Below are 17,381 nucleotides of genomic sequence, written 5' to 3'. Positions count from 1 at the left end.
GAGCATTTCTTTCCAGCTCCACTTTCAGTGACATCAGGTTGAAAGCTTGAAATTGGCCATCTTAGGAGTATTTATACCATAGGAACCAGCAAATGCTACAAATCAGAGTTTCCCCCACAGAGCCAGTTGTTAAACATTCACCAGCCCATCACCAGGCCCCATCTTACCTGTCTGTCAACTAAGATCTGCCAAGGTGCTTGCTGATAATCTCTGGTGTTGGTATCAGCTACTTCCACGTGGAATTCCTGAGTTCTCCTCCCCAGTAGGTCTGCATGGCCCCAGGGGGCAGGCCAGCCAGGTGGTCAGCAGGTGGAAGTCAAGCTAGCATCCCCTGAATTAGCAGGAACAAGGGGATATGGGCAGAGCATGCATAGTTTCTGCCACAGGCTGATACACACACACACACCACTTTACTTTAATACTTGTGGGTTTATTTCAATATGTATTGGAGAAAATACAGCCAGTATACTAAACCTGTAATTTCATGGATATTTTTGGATGAAGTTAATTTTTTTTTTAAAGATTTTATTTATTTATTTGAGAGAGAATGAGATAGAGAGAGCATGAGAGGCGGAGGGTCAGAGGGAGAAGCAGACTCCCTGCCAAGCAGGGAGCCCGATGCGGGACTCGATCCCGGGACTCCAGGATCATGACCTGAGCCGAAGGCAGTCGCTTAACCAACTGAGCCACCCAGGCGCCCTGGATGAAGTTAATTTTTTAAAAACCATTAAGTATTTAACAGATTGGGTGGTGGGCTCAAACGGTAAAAATTATGGAGATGAGAGAATGGATGAAGTTGGTTGTTGGTGATGGGATACTAGGGAAGCATCTTAAGCAGAGGAGTGACCAGGGCTGGTTTGCATCTTAGGAGGGGCTTTCTTGCATCTGTGTGCAGAACAGCGTGGAGGGAGTCAAACTGGGAGGGAGCAGAATGGGTCTGAGGAGGGGCGCCTGGGCGGCTCAGTTGGTTAAGCGACTGCCTTCGGCTCAGGTCATGATCCTGGAGTCCTGGGATTGAGTCCCACATCGGGCTCCCTGCTCGGCAGGGAGTCTGCTTCTCCCTCTGACCCTCCTCCCTCTCATGCTCTCTGTCTCTCATTCTCTCTCTCTCTCAAATAAATAAATAAAATCTTAAAAAAAAAAAAAAAGAATGGGTCTGAGGAGGAATGGACAGGTCCAGGAGTTGTTAAATAGAATCAAGAAGAGTAGAGACATTATCAGATGTGGGGAGGCAGGACGATGGTGCCTTCTCTGGACAGTAAGGAACGGTATACCAGTTGCATTTGGGGCAGGACAAGTGAGGTACCATAGGCTATCCCAGCCCCTGCCCCCAAACTCTCAACCTCACCTCTTCCCATCATCTTCCAGAACTCAGCACATCCCCTGTTCATTGGTTTTCTCCCTGCCCATGCTCTTCCCCTTGGCCTGGAATGCCCTTGACCATTTGTTCCCCAGAGCTCCTGCTTGTCCTTCTCTGAAGCTTCCCTGATCCCCAACGCAGAGCCGTATCTTCCCAGAGCCGTTGGCAGGCAGGTGCCTTGCACTAGAAATGACTTCCTATTATTAACATTTATTGCAGGTTAGGCACCATGCCAGGAACATTATGTACAGTGGTTCACTTTCTCTCTCCCCATAGTACCCCTGGGAAGCAGAAGGTTTCATCCCCACTTCAGAGATGACATAATGAAGGCTGGAAAGCCAAGATCTGAGCCCAGGCCTAATTGCCATGCTCTTAACCCCTCTGCTCCCTATGCCTTATCACACTATATTGTAATTATGTGTATTTCTCTTTCAGCGGACTCTGAGCTCTAATGGCATTGAGTCTAAAATGAGTCTTTCCCTTGATCCCAGAAACCCAGACCTGAGTGGGACTTCTTTATATGAAGCTTGAATTTCCTACTTGGACCTCTGCCAAGAGCTGTTTGCATGCCCCCTTGCTGGGAGTCTCACTAACATTCAAGGTGGTCAGATCTGTTTCTGGATTGCTTTGCCCATCCGATGTTTTCCCCCTTGAGTTCTACCTCTTAATTCTGATTCTGTTCCCCTTGAATCTCCAACATCTTGAAGGCAGCAATGACACTGAGACATACAAGGGGACCCCTGAGGCCCCTCTGGTCTACAGCTGTTCCAGTTTACCATGCAGACTAGGCCGGCTGGTTAGCAGTGACCTCGGGTTCAGCTGCTATTTGTTCCCTACTGTTTCTGTTAAATTGAGCTCTAAGGAGACCAAAGAGCAAGTTGCTTCATAACTGCCCCACTCAGGGCCACACCTCTTCCAAGACCAGGCTTAGGGTGTGTAGGGGAGAAGTCCATCCTGGCAATGAACTCACTGTGCTTTCCTGGTGGGGACGGCCCCCCACCTCCTGCGTCTGCACGTGTTAAAGTCTGCCTATTGCCATGAAGCCAACTTCTCAAAAGTCCTTGTGAACCTTGGGCTCCTGAATTTCAAAGACGATCAAAGATAAGATGTGCAGGCTCCCTTCTTTGCCCAGGAGGCCCCTCCTCTCCTCCCACTCTCCTTGCCACTCCGGATCTGATAAATGAGGGAAAATACTTCCGTGCTTGGTGTGGAGGCTGTCACTTTGTCATCTCTAGGTAAGTGGCTCCTAGGACCACCCCAGGGTTCCCAGTCCTCTGTGACTGTGGGTGTGTTTGATGGTGAGGGGGGAAGTTACCACAGGTAGCAGTGACACCCCCAGCCTGCCTTCCTGAATACCCTGTGCTCCTCTGTCCTCCTCTCGTTTCCACTGCTTCAAACCCCAGACACTCTATCCATCTTCAGCCACCTTTGGTTAGGAGGTTGGGGCAGGGATTCAGGAGGGACCTGATGGAGCCTGAGCAAATGGGGTAGCAGGGAGGGTGGACAGGAAGGGATGCACTGGAGAGCTACTAAGGAAAGGGACTCTGCCTATTGGAAACAGCACCACACAGTATCCGGGCGCACCTGGTGCTGTGGCCAAGGTACATGTTCTTTACTAGGAAGACATAGGACCAGCCCTGCTGCATTATGGCCTCAGGGTCTTGAGCAAGTCATGCAGCCTCTCTGAGGCTCGGTTTCTTCCCCATGAAATGGGGACCCTAAGAGGATCAGGTAAGAGTTCAAAGGAGCCAAATGGGTCTTTAAGGAAATAACAGAAGGGATTCAGGTCTGGTCTGGTGGCAACTTGTCTCCAGAAGGTAGGCCTGGGATAGAGACCCTTGTTGAGGCTCAAGGACCACCCTCCTCTGGCCACCATCCTGGGAGATGGGCTTTCACATCCCCATTTTACAGCAAATGGGCTGTGCTTCCGAGAAGTTCAGCACCTTGCCTGGGGCCACCAAGAAAACAAGTAGGGGGCAGGGAACCAACCCAGGAACGTCTGCCTCTAGGGTTGTGCCATTTTCATGGTGCTACACCGTCCATGCCTGGGGCTGGGTGGGGGCATTTGACCTGTGCGATATCTCTGGGCCTGCATCATCCTCCAAGGCTCCACTAGAACCCCTGGGACTCTGAATCCCACAGCCCCAAATAGCTTTCACCTAGACCTGCTTTCCCTGGTGGATTCTACCCTTCCTCAAATGGCCCCATCCCCACCACGCACCCAAGTTTGAAACCCGAGTGGTATCCTGGACACCTCCTTCTCCTTCCTCAACCACCAGGGCACCAAATCTTGTCGAATCAATTTTCTGAGTAGTTCTCAATACCATCCCCTTCCTCCCACCCCCCACTGCCTCCACCTCTCTCACCTCCACTGCCTCCACCTCTCCCCCCAGCCTTCACAACAGTCTCCCTACACTGGCTGCTGCAGCCAGAGGGATTTCTGCAAAACTCCAGACTTGACCAAGTCACCTCTCCTCTTTGACCTCATGCCTGTGACCTCCAAGGTCTGGAACATCCCTCTCTACCAGGTCTCTACTGCTACCCTCCTAGGCCTTCCCACCTCAGTCAGCCTTACTCAGCTGAGGAGGCACCTCTTCTAGAACGTTCTTCTGCTGTCTAATGTGGCCAGGTATACCTCCTCCCTGTGGGTACCTACCACTTATACCATAATTGCCTTTGTCTCTCACGGCCCAAGGTGAATACCTCGAGGGCAGCCGCTGTATATAATTCCCTTCATGTGCCTAGGGTGAGCAAGGCATTTGGCGTACAGCAGGGAGCAATGAGTATGTGGATGGTTGGATGACTGGTTTGATTAAGTTTTATTACAGGGTATATGTGAGGGATTTCTTATCCCTGCCAAGAAATATATTTGCCTTTCAACAAAGGGGACATTATTTAGAAGGTAATTGTCCATGATCTGTATCAGACTAGCAGGGTGAGGAAGGAGAAATTTTTTCAACCCCTTAAAACCCATCCCGAGGGGCACCTGAGTGGCTCAGTAGTTAAGCGTCTGACTCTTGATTTCGGCTCAGGTCCTGATCTCAGGGTTGTGAGATCGAGCCCTGCATCAGGCTCCGTGTTCAGCAGAGTCTGCTTGTCCCTCTCCCTCCCCCTCTGCTTCTCCCCTCTATTCCTCCCCACCCCATTCTCTCTCTATCAAATAAATAACTAAATAAAATCTTAAAAAAAAAAACAACCCATCCTGAAACAGCTGTCACCCAGCCCCAGGTCTCAAGAAAAAGACAACCCCAATATTGCTGGATATATATTCCAAGTCATTTTCCTTTTTCATTAAAGTCCATTCAAGAGCCAACAGAGCCAGATTGCCTTGAAAATCCAATTTTAGGGGCCCAGGAAGGCCCCACTGACCCCAAATATTTGCTCCTCTGCTGTCTAATGCCTGAAATGGGCTTAATTCTTCTATCTTATCTGATTCACACTGGATGGTGAAGACTTGAAGGTGTACCATGCTTTGAAGTTTACTGAAAGCTCTCATGTCCATAATTTCTTTGGATTCGCATGACTACGTAAGTCTACACCCCACCCCACCGCATTTCAGAGATGAAGAAATCCAAGCTTGGGAGAACTGAGTGATTTGCTCAAGTTCATCCAGCTGGTTTGTAGAGATCTGGGACTAGAACATTCCAACATACCATAGCTGTTCCTTTCCTTGACCCTCAGTCCAATTTCAAACCTTATTAGGAAACACACATGAAGTTTGGTTTTGTATTAATGTCCTCCAGCTTTCTTCACTATCGAGTTACTGATTTTCTGTTCATAATTAGCTAGAATTTGTGGGGAAACCTACTGAGACAATGGAAATACCCCATTTCCCATCACCCTTTCACCTTCGAATTTTAGCATCCTTGGGTGATTTTCTAGCTCTGTCATTTCTTCTCTATCAGTTGGCATCCTACTGCTAATGGAGCTTCCCCTCTATTGGTCTGCTAGGGTTGCTATAAGGAAGTAACACCGCCCGGGGCTGGCGGGGGGTGGGGTGGGGGGCGCTGCTTAAACAAAAGGAATGTACTGTCTCACAGTCTGGAGGCTAGAAGTCCAAGATCAAGGTGTGATTCTTCCTCAGGGCTGTGAGGGAAGGCTCTGCTCCAGACCTCTCTCCTTGGCTTATGAATGGCCACCTTCTCCACATGGGTCTTCACAAAATCTTCCCTCTGTGCATGTCAGCAGCTAAGTCCAAATTTCCCCCTTTTTATTGGGACACCTGTCATTGTGGATTACGGCCCACCCTACTGACCCCATTTTAACTTGCTTATCTCTGCAAAGACCCTGCCTCCAAATAAGATCACATTCTAGAATGTGGTTAGGACTCCAATATACATTCTTTTTGGTGGGAGGTAGGGCAGGTGTGGGGGTCACAATTCAACCCAAAACATTTATTTATGGATTCTTACTTTATTCAATCCATCACTGTCACTATTACTGGCCAAATTGTCCCAGATTTGTCCAGTATGAGTCCTTGCAAGCTGCCACCTATGTCCTTTTGACTTATCCCCATGATTCTTTGAGCACTTTGCTACTTTCTGGCCCAAAAAGATGTTCTCTGCCCCAGGACTAGAATCGCTGCTTTTCCAAGAAATGTTTTTCTAGGTATGCTCATTGCAACTGGTATGTCATTGTTTCTAAATGATTGCATATATATAATCACTGATAACTCTGCTTCCATTCCAACATCCTTGGGTTCATTCTCTCCTTCCCCCTCTCCATATTTTCAATGCCCTTCCCCAGCAGTGAGAAACCTAGCTCCCATCGTCCTTATTTGCAGAGACCTAGAATACAAGAAGCCCCTTCTTGTTAAACTGTTGTCAGTCACTTATCTGTGGAGTGAATGCTTTTTTATCGCCCTTCTATAAAATAGTAGGTTCACATAACATGGGACAGAGGGAGTAAGAAGGTGCTGGGGACTGAGGAGGGTCATCAGGGAAGAAAAAAAGAGTGAGGGGGACCTGGAGCCTCCATTCGATGAAGACAGCCATGGAACCCATTGAAGGAAGACTCCTTTTCTGCCTGCTTGTCAGGAAGTGTGTGCAGGGTAGGGGAAGGATTTGGGGAAAACCCACTGTCCCCGCCTGACTCTGCCCTCCTGGGTTCAATCTGATAAATCAGACTGTTTGATCGAAGCCAGGCCACAGAGGGGGAGGGAGGCAGGTGAGGTCTTTGAGAATGGGTATGGCCTCAAAAAAGTCACTAAGTCCCCACCATTTGAGCAAATATTTTGAAAGTTTCCTCAGCTTCTGCTCTCTTCTTTTTTCTTTAGTTCTTAATTGAGATAAAATCTACATAACATAAAATTCATTGTTTTAATGCCTTTAACGATTTTATTTATTTATTTATTTATTTATTTATTTATTTATTTATTTATTTATTTATTTATTGAGAGAGAGAGCATTCAAGCAGGGTGAGGAGAAGAGGGGGAGGGAGAGGGAGAAGGATTGAGAGAATCTCAAGCAGACTCCAAGCTGAGCTCCGAGCCCAACGTGGGGCTTGATCTCATGACCCTGAGATCCTGACCTGAGCTGAAACCAAGAGTCGGACGCTTAACTGACTGAGCCACCCAGGCACCCCAATGCCGTTCAAGTGTACAGTTGAGTGGCACATTTGGTACAACCCTCACCACGATTTAGTTCTAGAACATTTCTATCACCCCAAAAAAGAAATCTCATCTCTCTCAACCCCCTCTTCTTCCCATTCCCCCCGCCCCGTCCCCCACCCACTAATCTACTTTACGTCTCTATGGATTTTCCCACTCTAAAACACTTCTTGTAAATGGAATCCTACACTATATGACCTTCTGAGTCTGACTTCTATCACAAAGAATGTATCCATACACTTCATTACTTTTTATAGCTGAATAAAATTCCACTGTATAGCTATGCCGTTTTTGTTTATATATTCATCATCTGATGAACATTAGACTGTTTACATGTTTTGGGCTACTACAAATAATGCTGCTGTGAACATTCATTGGCAAGTTTTGGCAGGAACATGTTTCCAGTTCTCTAGAGTATACCTTGGACTTGAATTGTTGTATCACATTGTAACCCTATGTTTGACTTTTTGAGGAACTGTCACATTTTTCTGCAGTGGTTACACAATCTTACATTCCTAGGAACAATGTATGAGAGTTCCTATTTCTCTGCCAACACTTATTTTTCTTTTTTTTCCATAGCTGGCTGTGTGCAGTGCTATCTCACTGTGGTTTTTATTTGAATCTCCCTAATGACTAATGATGTTGCGTTATCTTTTCATGTACTTCTTGGTCATCTGTATATTTTCTTTGGAGAAATACCAATTCAAATTCTTTGCTTATTTTAAAATTGGATTGTTTGTCTTTTCACAAGTGGAATTCTAAGAATTTTCTGAAGAATCAATCTGGATACTGGAATTATCAGATGACTTCCAAATATTTTCTCCCACTATGTAAGTTGACTTTTCACCTTCTTGATAGTATCCTTTGATTCACAAAGTTTTTTTTTTTAAGACTTTATTTATTTATTTATTTATTTATTTATTTATTTATTTATTTATTTATTTAAGAGAGAGAGAGAAAGCGAGAATGAGAGAGAGAACAAACAGGGGGAGGGGCAGAGGGAGCCTGAGAAGGAGGCTCCCCGCTGAGCAGGGAGCCCGGATGCAATGCGACGCGTGGCTGGATCCCAGGACCCTGAGATCATGACCTGAGCTAAAGGTAGATGCTTAATTGACTGAGCCACCCAGGCACCCCAATTCACAACATTTTTAATTTTAGTAAAGTCCAACTATTTTTTGTGTGCTTGCTTGTGTTCTTGGTATCATATCAAGGAAACTGTTACTTCATCCAAGGTCATCAAGATTTATTCTTATGTTTCCTTCTAAAAGTTCTATAGTTTTAACTCTTACATTTATGTTGAGTTAATTTTCACATATGGTGTGAGGGAGGGGATCCAACTTCATTCTTTTGCATATGGATATCCAGTTGTCCCAGCACCATTTGTTGAAAAGACTATCCTTTCCCATCAAATGGCTTTGGCATCCTTATCAAAAATCAGTTGCCTGTAAGGGCACCTGGGTGGCTCAGTGGGTTAAGCGTCTGCCTTCAGCTCAGGTCATGGTCCTAGGGTCTTGGGATCAAGTCCTGCATCGGGCTCCCTGTTTATCGGGGAGCCTGCTTCTCCCTCTGCCTGCCACTCCCCCTGCTTGTGCTCACTCTCTCTCTCTCTCTGTCAAATAAATAAATAAAATCTTTAAAAAAAAATCAATTGACTGTAAATGTGAGGGTTTACTTCTGGACTCTAAACTCCATTGATCTGTATGTCTATCCTTATGCCCATACCCAAACCATCTTGATTACTTCAGTTTGTAGTAACCTGTGAAAGTGGGAAGTGTTAGCCCCATAACTTTATTCTTCTTTTTCAAAATTATTTTGACCATTCTGGGTTCCTCGAATTTCTGTATGAATTTTAGGATCAGCTTGCCCATTTTCCTTCTCTTTCTTAGCCTTTCACTCCCTCACTACTCCCATATTTTTAACACCCTATATGGTAGTTCATGTTTCAGCTGCAAAACAAAAGTGGAGTCAGTGGTTGTGTGACCATGAGCAAGTTGCTTCACCTCTCTGTACTATGATATTATAATATCTACAGTACAGGGTCATTAGTGTAAAGATTAGATTAAATGCAGTAATATAGGATGCCTGGGTGGCTAAGTTGGTTAAGCGACTGCCTTCAGCTCAGGTCATGATCCTGGAGTCCCTGGATCGAGTCCCGCATCGGACTCCCTGCTCAGCAGGGAGTCTGCTTCTCCCTCTGACCCTCCCCCATCTCATGTGCTCTCTCTCTCTCAAATAAATAAATAAAATCTTTAAAAAAAAATAAATGCAGTAATATAGTAAAGCTCATGGAAGAGCCTGTGCGTTGTTTAATCATCTCACTGGCTTGTAAACAAGTTGTTGTAATAAAAATAAGAATGGCCAGGGGGGCATTTGATCTATGCTGGACTGGGAGCTAAGCACTTGACATGAATTATCATGTTCAATCCTCGTAATAATCTATGAGATGAAAATTGTTATTTCCCCTTTTATAGATGAGACAGGAACGGTAAGGCTCAGAGGAATTAAGTAATGTTGGTAATGCCATTGAAGAGCTGAGCAAAGACTTCCATCCTGGAAGGTGATATTCAAATCCAGAGGGTGGTCCTCCTGGGCCATGGTTACTGGGTTTAGGGAGAGGCTTAAAAAGGTGGGTTCTGGACTGAGTTCCAAGAAGTGGGTATTAGGAAACCTGCAGGTGCTTGTCACCCACAACCTGGAATGCACCAGGGGGCACCTCCCAGATTCTGCATCTCCCTCTCCTCCAGGCACTTCAAGTAGATCTAACAGGTGGAATGGAGCCAATTTTACCTCTCCTGGCTCCTGCTTTAGTCCCTCATCATCCCTCCCCTGGACAGCTTCAATAACCTCCAGCCGGCCTCCCTGCCCCAGTCCTTTCCTACCACGCCTACCAGTGGATCCAATCATGTCACTAGACCACAGATCTGACCTCTTTTAAACTCTGCACATCCAAAGCATGGGTGGCCCCGCTGCCCCCAGGATCAAGGCTGAGCTCCCAGGTGAGAGGCACTGCATGAACCTTGGGTTCAGACAGAACACAATTCAAATGCCGGCTCTACCCTTGCCTGACCTCTAAGGCTCAGTTGCCTTGGGGATGAAGTGTGGATTCATGGGGAGGAGGGATCTGAAGCTCTTAGCAACTTCATAGGCAAGCTGAGCCCTGCTCTTGTGCTGCCCTCCTGCCCAATCCACACCACCCTGCCCTCACAACTGTCTACTCTTGCACTATTTAGGGCCACCGGGGCCAACTCTCCCTTTCTGGGACATGTTTTCAAGTATTTGGAGTCATTTCTTGTCCAAGCTAACAGCCCATTTCTTCCAGTCCTTTCTCAATGGGGTGTGTCTTGGAGTCCCCTTACCCCCTTGGCTACCGTCCATGGGCCCGCATCATGCAGCTTGGGTTTGGTGCTACATCATTGTTCTTGGGGTGACTCACCCAGGAGAGGCAACCAGACAGCCTCCCTTGCTGCCATTCCGCAAGGGCAGGACCACTGCCCCCTGCTCCCTGCCAGGCACAGTTCTGCCTTCCTCTCCTGTTCCTCTCCTCCCCGCTGCCCACTTAGTCTCCAACCTCCTCCTCCTCCCTCCTCTGCTGCCTGGATGCACGTTCGAGGGGAGAGGCCCTCAGAGGGCACGTTGGCCAGGTTTCTCAGGTTTCAGCTATTCCTGGGTCATCGTCACAATTTTTGTCCTATATCCACACTATTAGTCCTGTTGACCTACTTTATTCTATTTTGTCAACTCGTATTTTTTACTTTGGGAAAATCTTATGTTATATAAATATAACACCCCTTTATCATAGAGGGTCACCAAAATAAGACATATTTAAATTAACGTGAAATATGCCCGTTTTTGTATCACGTGGTCATGTGGCTGCCACACTCTGGGAAAACGCAGATCCAGCCACATCCCACTTCTCAGATGGAGAAACCACAGTGGGCAAGGAGCAGAGTCTGAGCTGGAGCCAGGGGGGTTCAGAGCACTTCACAGGGCCCCCCTTCTTTCTCCTCTTTCCTCTTCACCTCCTTTCCCCAAGTCTGCTCCCCTCCCCCTCCCCCCTTTCTTCTCCCTTCTCCCCTCCTCCTCCTCCTCCTTCTCCTCCTCCTCCTCCTCCTCTTTCTTTCTATTTCTGTTTTCTATTCTGCTTTCCTAGAACCTCCTTTTCTTTTGCTTTCACCCAAGACTGGGCACTTTTTTTGAAAGGCCTTGGGGAAAGAAATGGGGCATCTGGGTAGCTCAGTCAGTTAAGTGTCCAACTCTTGGTTTCAGCTGAGGTCATGATTTCAGAGTCATGGGATAGAGCCCCGTGTGGGGCTCTGCACTCAGCACGGAGTCTGCTTGAGATTCTCTCCTTCTCCCTCTGCCCCTCCTCAACCCAGCACACTCGTGCTCTGAAAGAAAGAAGAAAGAAAGAAGAAAGAAAGAAAGAAAGAAAGAAAGAAAGAAAGAAAGAAAGAAAGAAAGAAAGAGAGGAAGAGAGGAAGAAAGAAAGAAAGGGCCTTGGTCTCTAAAGAATGCACCCCACCCCAAACCCTCCCACCCAGTGACCTTCTGCTGTGCCATTCCCTCGGGTTTCAACATGCAGACAGCACAAGCTTCCTGCCCTGTTCAGCCCTGTCCTCGTTCTTCTCCTGCATGCTGCTTCTGCCTGATGTCTTCCTGCTCCTGCCGCACTCTGTCCCAGCACCTCTGAGTCAAAAAGCCCCCTCTGGATTGTTGAGAAGCAAATCTTCAAATGGATGTCATAAGATGGAATCATGGAAAGCCCCTGAATGTATAAAGGGCATCTCATTTAATGTCCCCCGTACTCTGCCAGGTGAAGATCATCATTGCTGGCTGCTGAGGGGAGCAGGATAAGTCACTCACCTATCTGAGCTTTAGTTTCTTGAGCTGAAAATGGGTAAAGTCACCCTATCTCCTTCCATTCATTCATTCATTCATTCACCAAGTCTTTGGGCAGGGGGCAGCAGAGGGAAAGAGAAAGAGAGAATCTCAGGCAGGCTCAGAGAATGGCTGGCCTGGCCCCCATCAGAGGACCTGCCTATTGATTCCCCCATGTATGTCCACACTGATCTCAGTCATGCTGGGCAGAGACCACGTAGGAGTCCTTGGTCAGAGTTGGTCCATCATATATTCATTCTAAAAACACTGGCCACGCAATAGCTGACCTGCATGGGAATTGGTGGGCATGGAAATGGGACATCGATCTTGGTGTCTGTGGTCCCATGGGAGACAGAGACACACAACTGGCTGTAATCCGGGTGATGTGTGGCAGTGAGCTCCTCCATCGGTGTGTGCTTGCATACCCTGGATGGCCAGAGCAGGGAGGCCAGAGAAAGCCGAGGATTCATTCCCATGAGAAATGGAATGGAGAACATTGGAGGGAGGGGCTGGAAATGGAATCAGCAGTTGACAAAAGTCCAAATATGGGGTCCCAGTCTGGGACCTGGAATGGGGGACAGAGTGAAGTGGGTGCCATATTCCACTCTGTCTGCCAAGGTCACCTCGGTTCCTAAGAACAGCATTGTTCAACATGACCTACAAAGCCCTCCTGCAGCTACCAGTTTCTTTTTTTTTTTTTTAAAGAGAATCTTTTTTTTTTTATTTTTTAAAAAGATTTTATTTATTTATTTGAGAGAGAGGATGAGAGACAGAGAGCACCAGAGGGAAGAGGGTCAGAGGGAGAAGCAGACCCCCCGCTGAGCAGGGAGCCCGATGTGGGACTCGATCCCGGGGCTCCAGGATCATGACCTGAGCTGAAGGCAGTCGCTTAACCAACTGAGCCACCCAGGCGCCTGCAGCTACCAGTTTCTTGACTGTCCAAACCTCAGCACAGCCATCAATTCCAAGCGCATCCCCCAGTTTCCTTCCAGCAGAGCTGGCCAGTTCCTTCAATGATCCCCCCTCCCCACCTACACCCCTTGTCTCAGGCTGGGGTTCTCAGAACTGACCCTGAAAGGAGGATTTGTGGGCAAGTGGTTCATTAGGCAGTGCCTCCAGGGGAAACCAACAGGGCAGAGGAGAAGCAGACCCAGGAGGGAAGGGGGGTCAACAGAGTCCTGCTGCACAGAAGGAAACTGGCTTGACCCAGTCGGGGTCTCAGGAAGCAGTGTAGGTCATGCTATATCTGGAGTCTGTATCCCTCCAGCAGACCTGTGTCAAGGTCTGCCCCGAGAATATAGATTTCTAGGTATTTCCCACTTTCGTAGAGCCTGCTGGCTAGGTGGCTTCACCAGCTTGGGCACTAGGAATGCAAGGTCACCAAAAGCCAGTATGTGCAAACAAGGTGAAGGGGTCCAAGGGCACATGAACATCGAGAGTGTCTGTTCTGCTCCACGTCCACTCGGTCAGCACCTGTAATTGCTTCTTACGCACACTTGCCCGCATATCTGTCTCCCCACTGGAAGCCTGGCACATAGCACATAGCCTAATAAGAGTTGGTGAATATTGGGCGCCTGGGTGGCTCAGATGGTTAAGCGTCTGCCTTCGGCTCAGGTCATGATCCCGGGGTCCTGGGATCGAGTCCCGCATCGGGCTCCCCGCTCTGTGGGAAGTCTGCTTCTCCCTCTGCCTCTCTCTCTCTCATGAATAAGTAAATAAAATCTTTAAAAAAAAAAAAAAGAGTTGGTGAATATCAACTGATATTCACCTGGGTGGCTCAGTCAGTTGAGCGTGTGGCTCTTGGTTTTGGCTCAGATCATGATCTCAGGGTTGTGAGATGGAGCCCCGCATCGGGCTTCCCACTGGGTGTGGAGCCTGCTTGAGATTCTCTCTTTCCCTCTCCCTCTGCTGCCCCCCGTCCAAAGACTTGGTGAATGAATGAATGAATGAATGAATGGAAGGAGATAGGGTGACTTTACCCATTTTCAGCTCAAGAAACTAAAGCTCAGGGCGCCTGGGTGGCTCAGATGGTTAAACGTCTGCCTTCGGCTCAGGTCATGATCTCGGGGTCCTGGGATCGAGTCCCGTATCGGGCTCCCTGCTCCTTGGGAGCCTGCTTCTCCCTCTGCCTTTCTCTCTCGCTCTCTCATGAATAAAAAAAAAAAAAAGAAACTAAAGCTCAGATAGGTGAGTGACTTATCCAGGATCCCACAGGGAATGAACGGCACAGCAAGGATCCTCATTAGCCTTCTGACTCTGCATCCAAAGCTTCTGCACTTCACTTAGGCGAGGCAATCCTCTCTTCCCCCAGCCTTTGTTAGAATACACCACATAACCCCTGACTCAGCTAGGCAACCACTTCCGCTTCTCAGAATTCATAGGCCTCGAGGACTTTCAAGGCAATCTGGAGGGTGTGGGGGAGACTCCGTCAGAGCATGTTTCCTCCCAACTGCCCTTATAAAAGGCAGAGGGAGGTTGGGGTGGTCTGAAAGGAACCTGGCCCTCTTCTCCTGCACCCCAGCTCTAGGTGCTGAACTGCTTCTCCGGCACATGGCAGGCCTTGCGACCCTTGGGGCTAGCCTCCTGCTTCTGACCCTATGTGCCCACCGCATTGACCCTGCAGGTACGACCTCCAACTCAGCCCCGGGCTATCAGGCAGGTCAGTCATGCCGAGAGCATGGCTGGATGGCACAGCGGAGGGTGGAGGACCGACCAGGCTGGGTTTGGAGGGGAATGCTGGGGAGCAGCTGTCTGGAGGTGTTAGTGTAGGGGACGTGCTCCATCCCTGAAGCCCAGGCCTTGGACAGGCTGGGAAAGAACATGGTTCTCTCTCCCGTCTTTTAGGCTCTGTGCCCATCCCCTCTTCCTGCTGCATATCCTTCATTTCCAAGAAAGTTCCTCAGAACCGAGTGGTTAGCTACCAGCTGTCCAGTGCGAGTGTCTGCCCTGTGGCAGGAGTGATGTGAGTATCTCCCTCTCCCTGGACACCCGGCAGGAGAGGGGCAGGGAGAGATGAGCCTCCGGGTCACCACATATACTAGGCACTATCTGGGGACGTATACCATGATTGTAACTAACCCTCTGGACCATTTGGTGAGCTAGATAGGATTATGCCCATTTTACAGGTAACAACTGAGGCCCAGAGAGTTGACCCGCTCAAGGTCACTGGGACTCCAGATAACTTCATAGCTGCCTCTCACACAAGACAGCAAGTGTGAGCTTATTCTGTAACAGCGACCTGCTGCAGAAATGTGACCTTGGTATCATGAGTCATTTCGCCCCCTGGCACCCCCTAGCTCAGAGCTGGCCTGGCACCGCCCCCTCCCTGCTCTGGCATCTTTATGAGTCACCTTTCCCCGAAAGACGTGTGAATTGGAGGTATCTGCCTTTTTTCCTGGGGAGTTTCAATGCATTTTCTCCTCTCCTCTCCTCCCTGTGGGTAGAGATTGTGTCTCTCTCTTCAGATCCAGCATTTTCTGAAGGCAGGGCCGGGCCTCCCCCATCGGACAGGGAGGTTGCCGAGGATGTGCAGAGATGCAGACACGCAGGGAGAGGACTGTGTGTCAGGACCTTGCTAGGAGGCCCCCCCAGGCAGCAGCTTGCCCCTCTGCGGGCCTCTACACTCCCTGCTTGTCTGGGGAAGTGGTCCGAGGTCCCTGCCACCTCTCAAGTGTGCCCTTGTCACCCTTCCCACAGCTTCACCACCAGGAAAGGCCAGAAGTTCTGTGGCGACCCCAGGCATCCCTGGGTCCAGAAGTACATGAAGAAGCTGGATGCCAGGCAGAAGACGGCGTCTCCTAGGGTCAGGGCAATGCGCACCAAAGCCCCAGTGCAGGGGAACCCTGGCAACACCACATCCATCTAACTGCCCCCTGGCCCTCCGCCTGGGGCCCGTGAGCCAGCGGTAAGAGGGGGAGAGCGAATGTTCCTGTTTCCTAACATCAGTCTGTAAAACGAAACCCGAGGCAGGGGAGGCTGAGCAACCGCTCCAAGCGTCCTGGGCCCCTTGCCTTCCCTGAGCTGGAGGAGAAGATTCTGGAAGGAAGGGGGTAGGCTTTCTCTGCTTCCCAGGCTCCATCAGGACCCAGGGGCATGAGGCCCGACCTGCAGACACACTTGGCCAGCACCTAAAAACTTAGCCTGTAGCTGGCTTCTGTGGGTCCTCTGGGCTTGTGGGACCCTGCGGGCTGACTGTCTGTCTGTCTGTCTGGGTACGGGCAACCTGTCGACAGCTGCAGCTCGTCATCACATTGCCGATGCCCTCAGCTTGTCCCACTTCCAGAAACCCAGATGAATAAAAATCCGAGAAAATACGGGGCTCCTTTGCCGTAGGCGCCGCCAGATCCCAGCCTTCCTTGCACGAGTCTCACAAGCTGTACATAGTGAAGTTTTTAGGGACTCATTGCCTTTTGTTATAAAACAGTCCTGGAGGATCAATTCCTTTGGGAAGATAGGGTTTGGAGGAGGTGGTCCGCTTTGTGGAATGGCCTTCTCTGTGCTGCTTTAGGGACAAAGACCTGCTATGCCTTTAAAGCTGGTCTTTCCCTACATTTGAGGATGGGAAGACGGAGCGGGGACTGTAGGGGGAGAGGGATTCCAGGGTTTTTTTGGTTTTTTTTTCCCTATGTATGAGATACCATGTGATGGAGATGTCAAGAGTGTGGAAACACTTGCTCTTCTCAAATAACGATCCAAGTAAAATGTGATTTCCCTTTGAAGGTGATTGTGTCTTGCTTGTTCTCTTCCTAGAGGGACAGGGTCAGAGTATGAACAATGGAGTGTGTGGCCCAGAGAGCATCCCGAGTTGCCCATCGGAAGGGGTTAAAGGCAGCCTGAGCCCGGGGCATCCTAGGAGTGGTCTTGGCCCACTCTTGGGAGTCCTGTTGTGAACTTTGTAAAACATTCATGCACAGCTGGATCCAATTAAATTTTTTTTTAAAGATTTATTTATTTATTTGAGAGAGTGAGAATGAGAGAGAGAGTACATGAGAGGGGGGAGGGTTAGAGGGAGAAGCAGGCTCCTCGCCGAGCAGGGAGCCCAATGCGGGACTCGATCCAGGGACTCCAGGATCATGACCTGAGCCGAAGGCAGTCGCTTAACCGACTGAGCCACCCAGGCGCCCCTCCAATTAAATTTTTAAAAATTTTTCAACCAAGCACATTATTCCACAAGGCTATTAAATGAAAAAGATGGTCTCTGGCTTCAGAGAATTAGGGAGAAAAATAACACACACACACACACACTCACAAATCAAGAGCAGTGTGGGTTTAGTACCAATCCTAGCTCATGAGCTGCATGACATTGACATATGCCACTAAAGTTCTCTGAGCCTCAGTTTCCCTCATCTGTAAAATGGGTACAATAAGCCCTTTCCACTTGGGGTTTTTCTGGAAGCAGACCCCAAAACGAAGATTTGAGTGCCAAGATTATGTGCGGGAGGTACAGGGAGTAACCTCAAGAGGATGGGGAGGTGATACAAGGCAAAGGAAGGTAGCCAGTAAGGGAGCATCATCGGGCAGAGAGCAATTAGAGCT

The 17,381-nt window shown here is 48.8% G+C and overlaps 1 protein-coding gene across 3 annotated transcripts; it reads left to right on the top strand.

The window, feature by feature from the left end:
- Positions 1-2,270: 2,270 nt before the first annotated feature.
- Positions 2,271-16,786, top strand: CCL24 (C-C motif chemokine ligand 24). Of its 3 annotated transcripts, none has more exons than XM_064593143.1 (5): positions 2,271-2,595; positions 14,368-14,469; positions 14,691-14,808; positions 15,543-15,750; positions 16,596-16,786. In XM_064593143.1, exons 1-4 carry the CDS (start codon positions 2,541-2,543, stop codon positions 15,709-15,711), a joined length of 444 nt encoding a protein of 147 aa, XP_064449213.1. In that variant the 5' UTR covers positions 2,271-2,540; the 3' UTR covers positions 15,712-15,750; positions 16,596-16,786. The 3 variants fall into 3 exon arrangements, with proteins under 3 accessions (XP_064449213.1, XP_045731517.1, XP_045731515.1); XM_045875561.2 differs by lacking the exon at positions 16,596-16,786 and adding an exon at positions 7,720-7,798 and having other exon boundaries at positions 2,273-2,595; positions 15,543-16,564; XM_045875559.2 differs by lacking the exon at positions 16,596-16,786 and having other exon boundaries at positions 2,273-2,595; positions 15,543-16,564.
- Positions 16,787-17,381: the final 595 nt, after the last annotated feature.

The sequence above is a fragment of the Mirounga angustirostris genome, unplaced genomic scaffold (assembly GCF_029215605.1).
Source record: "Mirounga angustirostris isolate CCGP_5_RB_7025 unplaced genomic scaffold, mMirAng1.0.hap1 SCAF_5, whole genome shotgun sequence".
Lineage (NCBI taxonomy): Eukaryota > Metazoa > Chordata > Mammalia > Carnivora > Phocidae > Mirounga > Mirounga angustirostris.
The sequence above is the reverse complement of the archived record's forward strand: the minus strand, read 5'-3'. Positions and strand labels throughout refer to the sequence as shown.

Coding starts and splice junctions, on each gene's coding strand:
- CCL24 (XM_064593143.1), top strand. CDS start 2,541: ATGAGGGAAAATACTTCCGTGCTTGGTGTGGAGGCTGTCACTTTGTCA. Junction 14,470..14,690: donor CCACCGCATTGACCCTGCAG/GTACGACCTCCA, acceptor CCCGTCTTTTAG/GCTCTGTGCCCATCCCCTCT. Junction 14,809..15,542: donor TGCCCTGTGGCAGGAGTGAT/GTGAGTATCTCC, acceptor CCCTTCCCACAG/CTTCACCACCAGGAAAGGCC.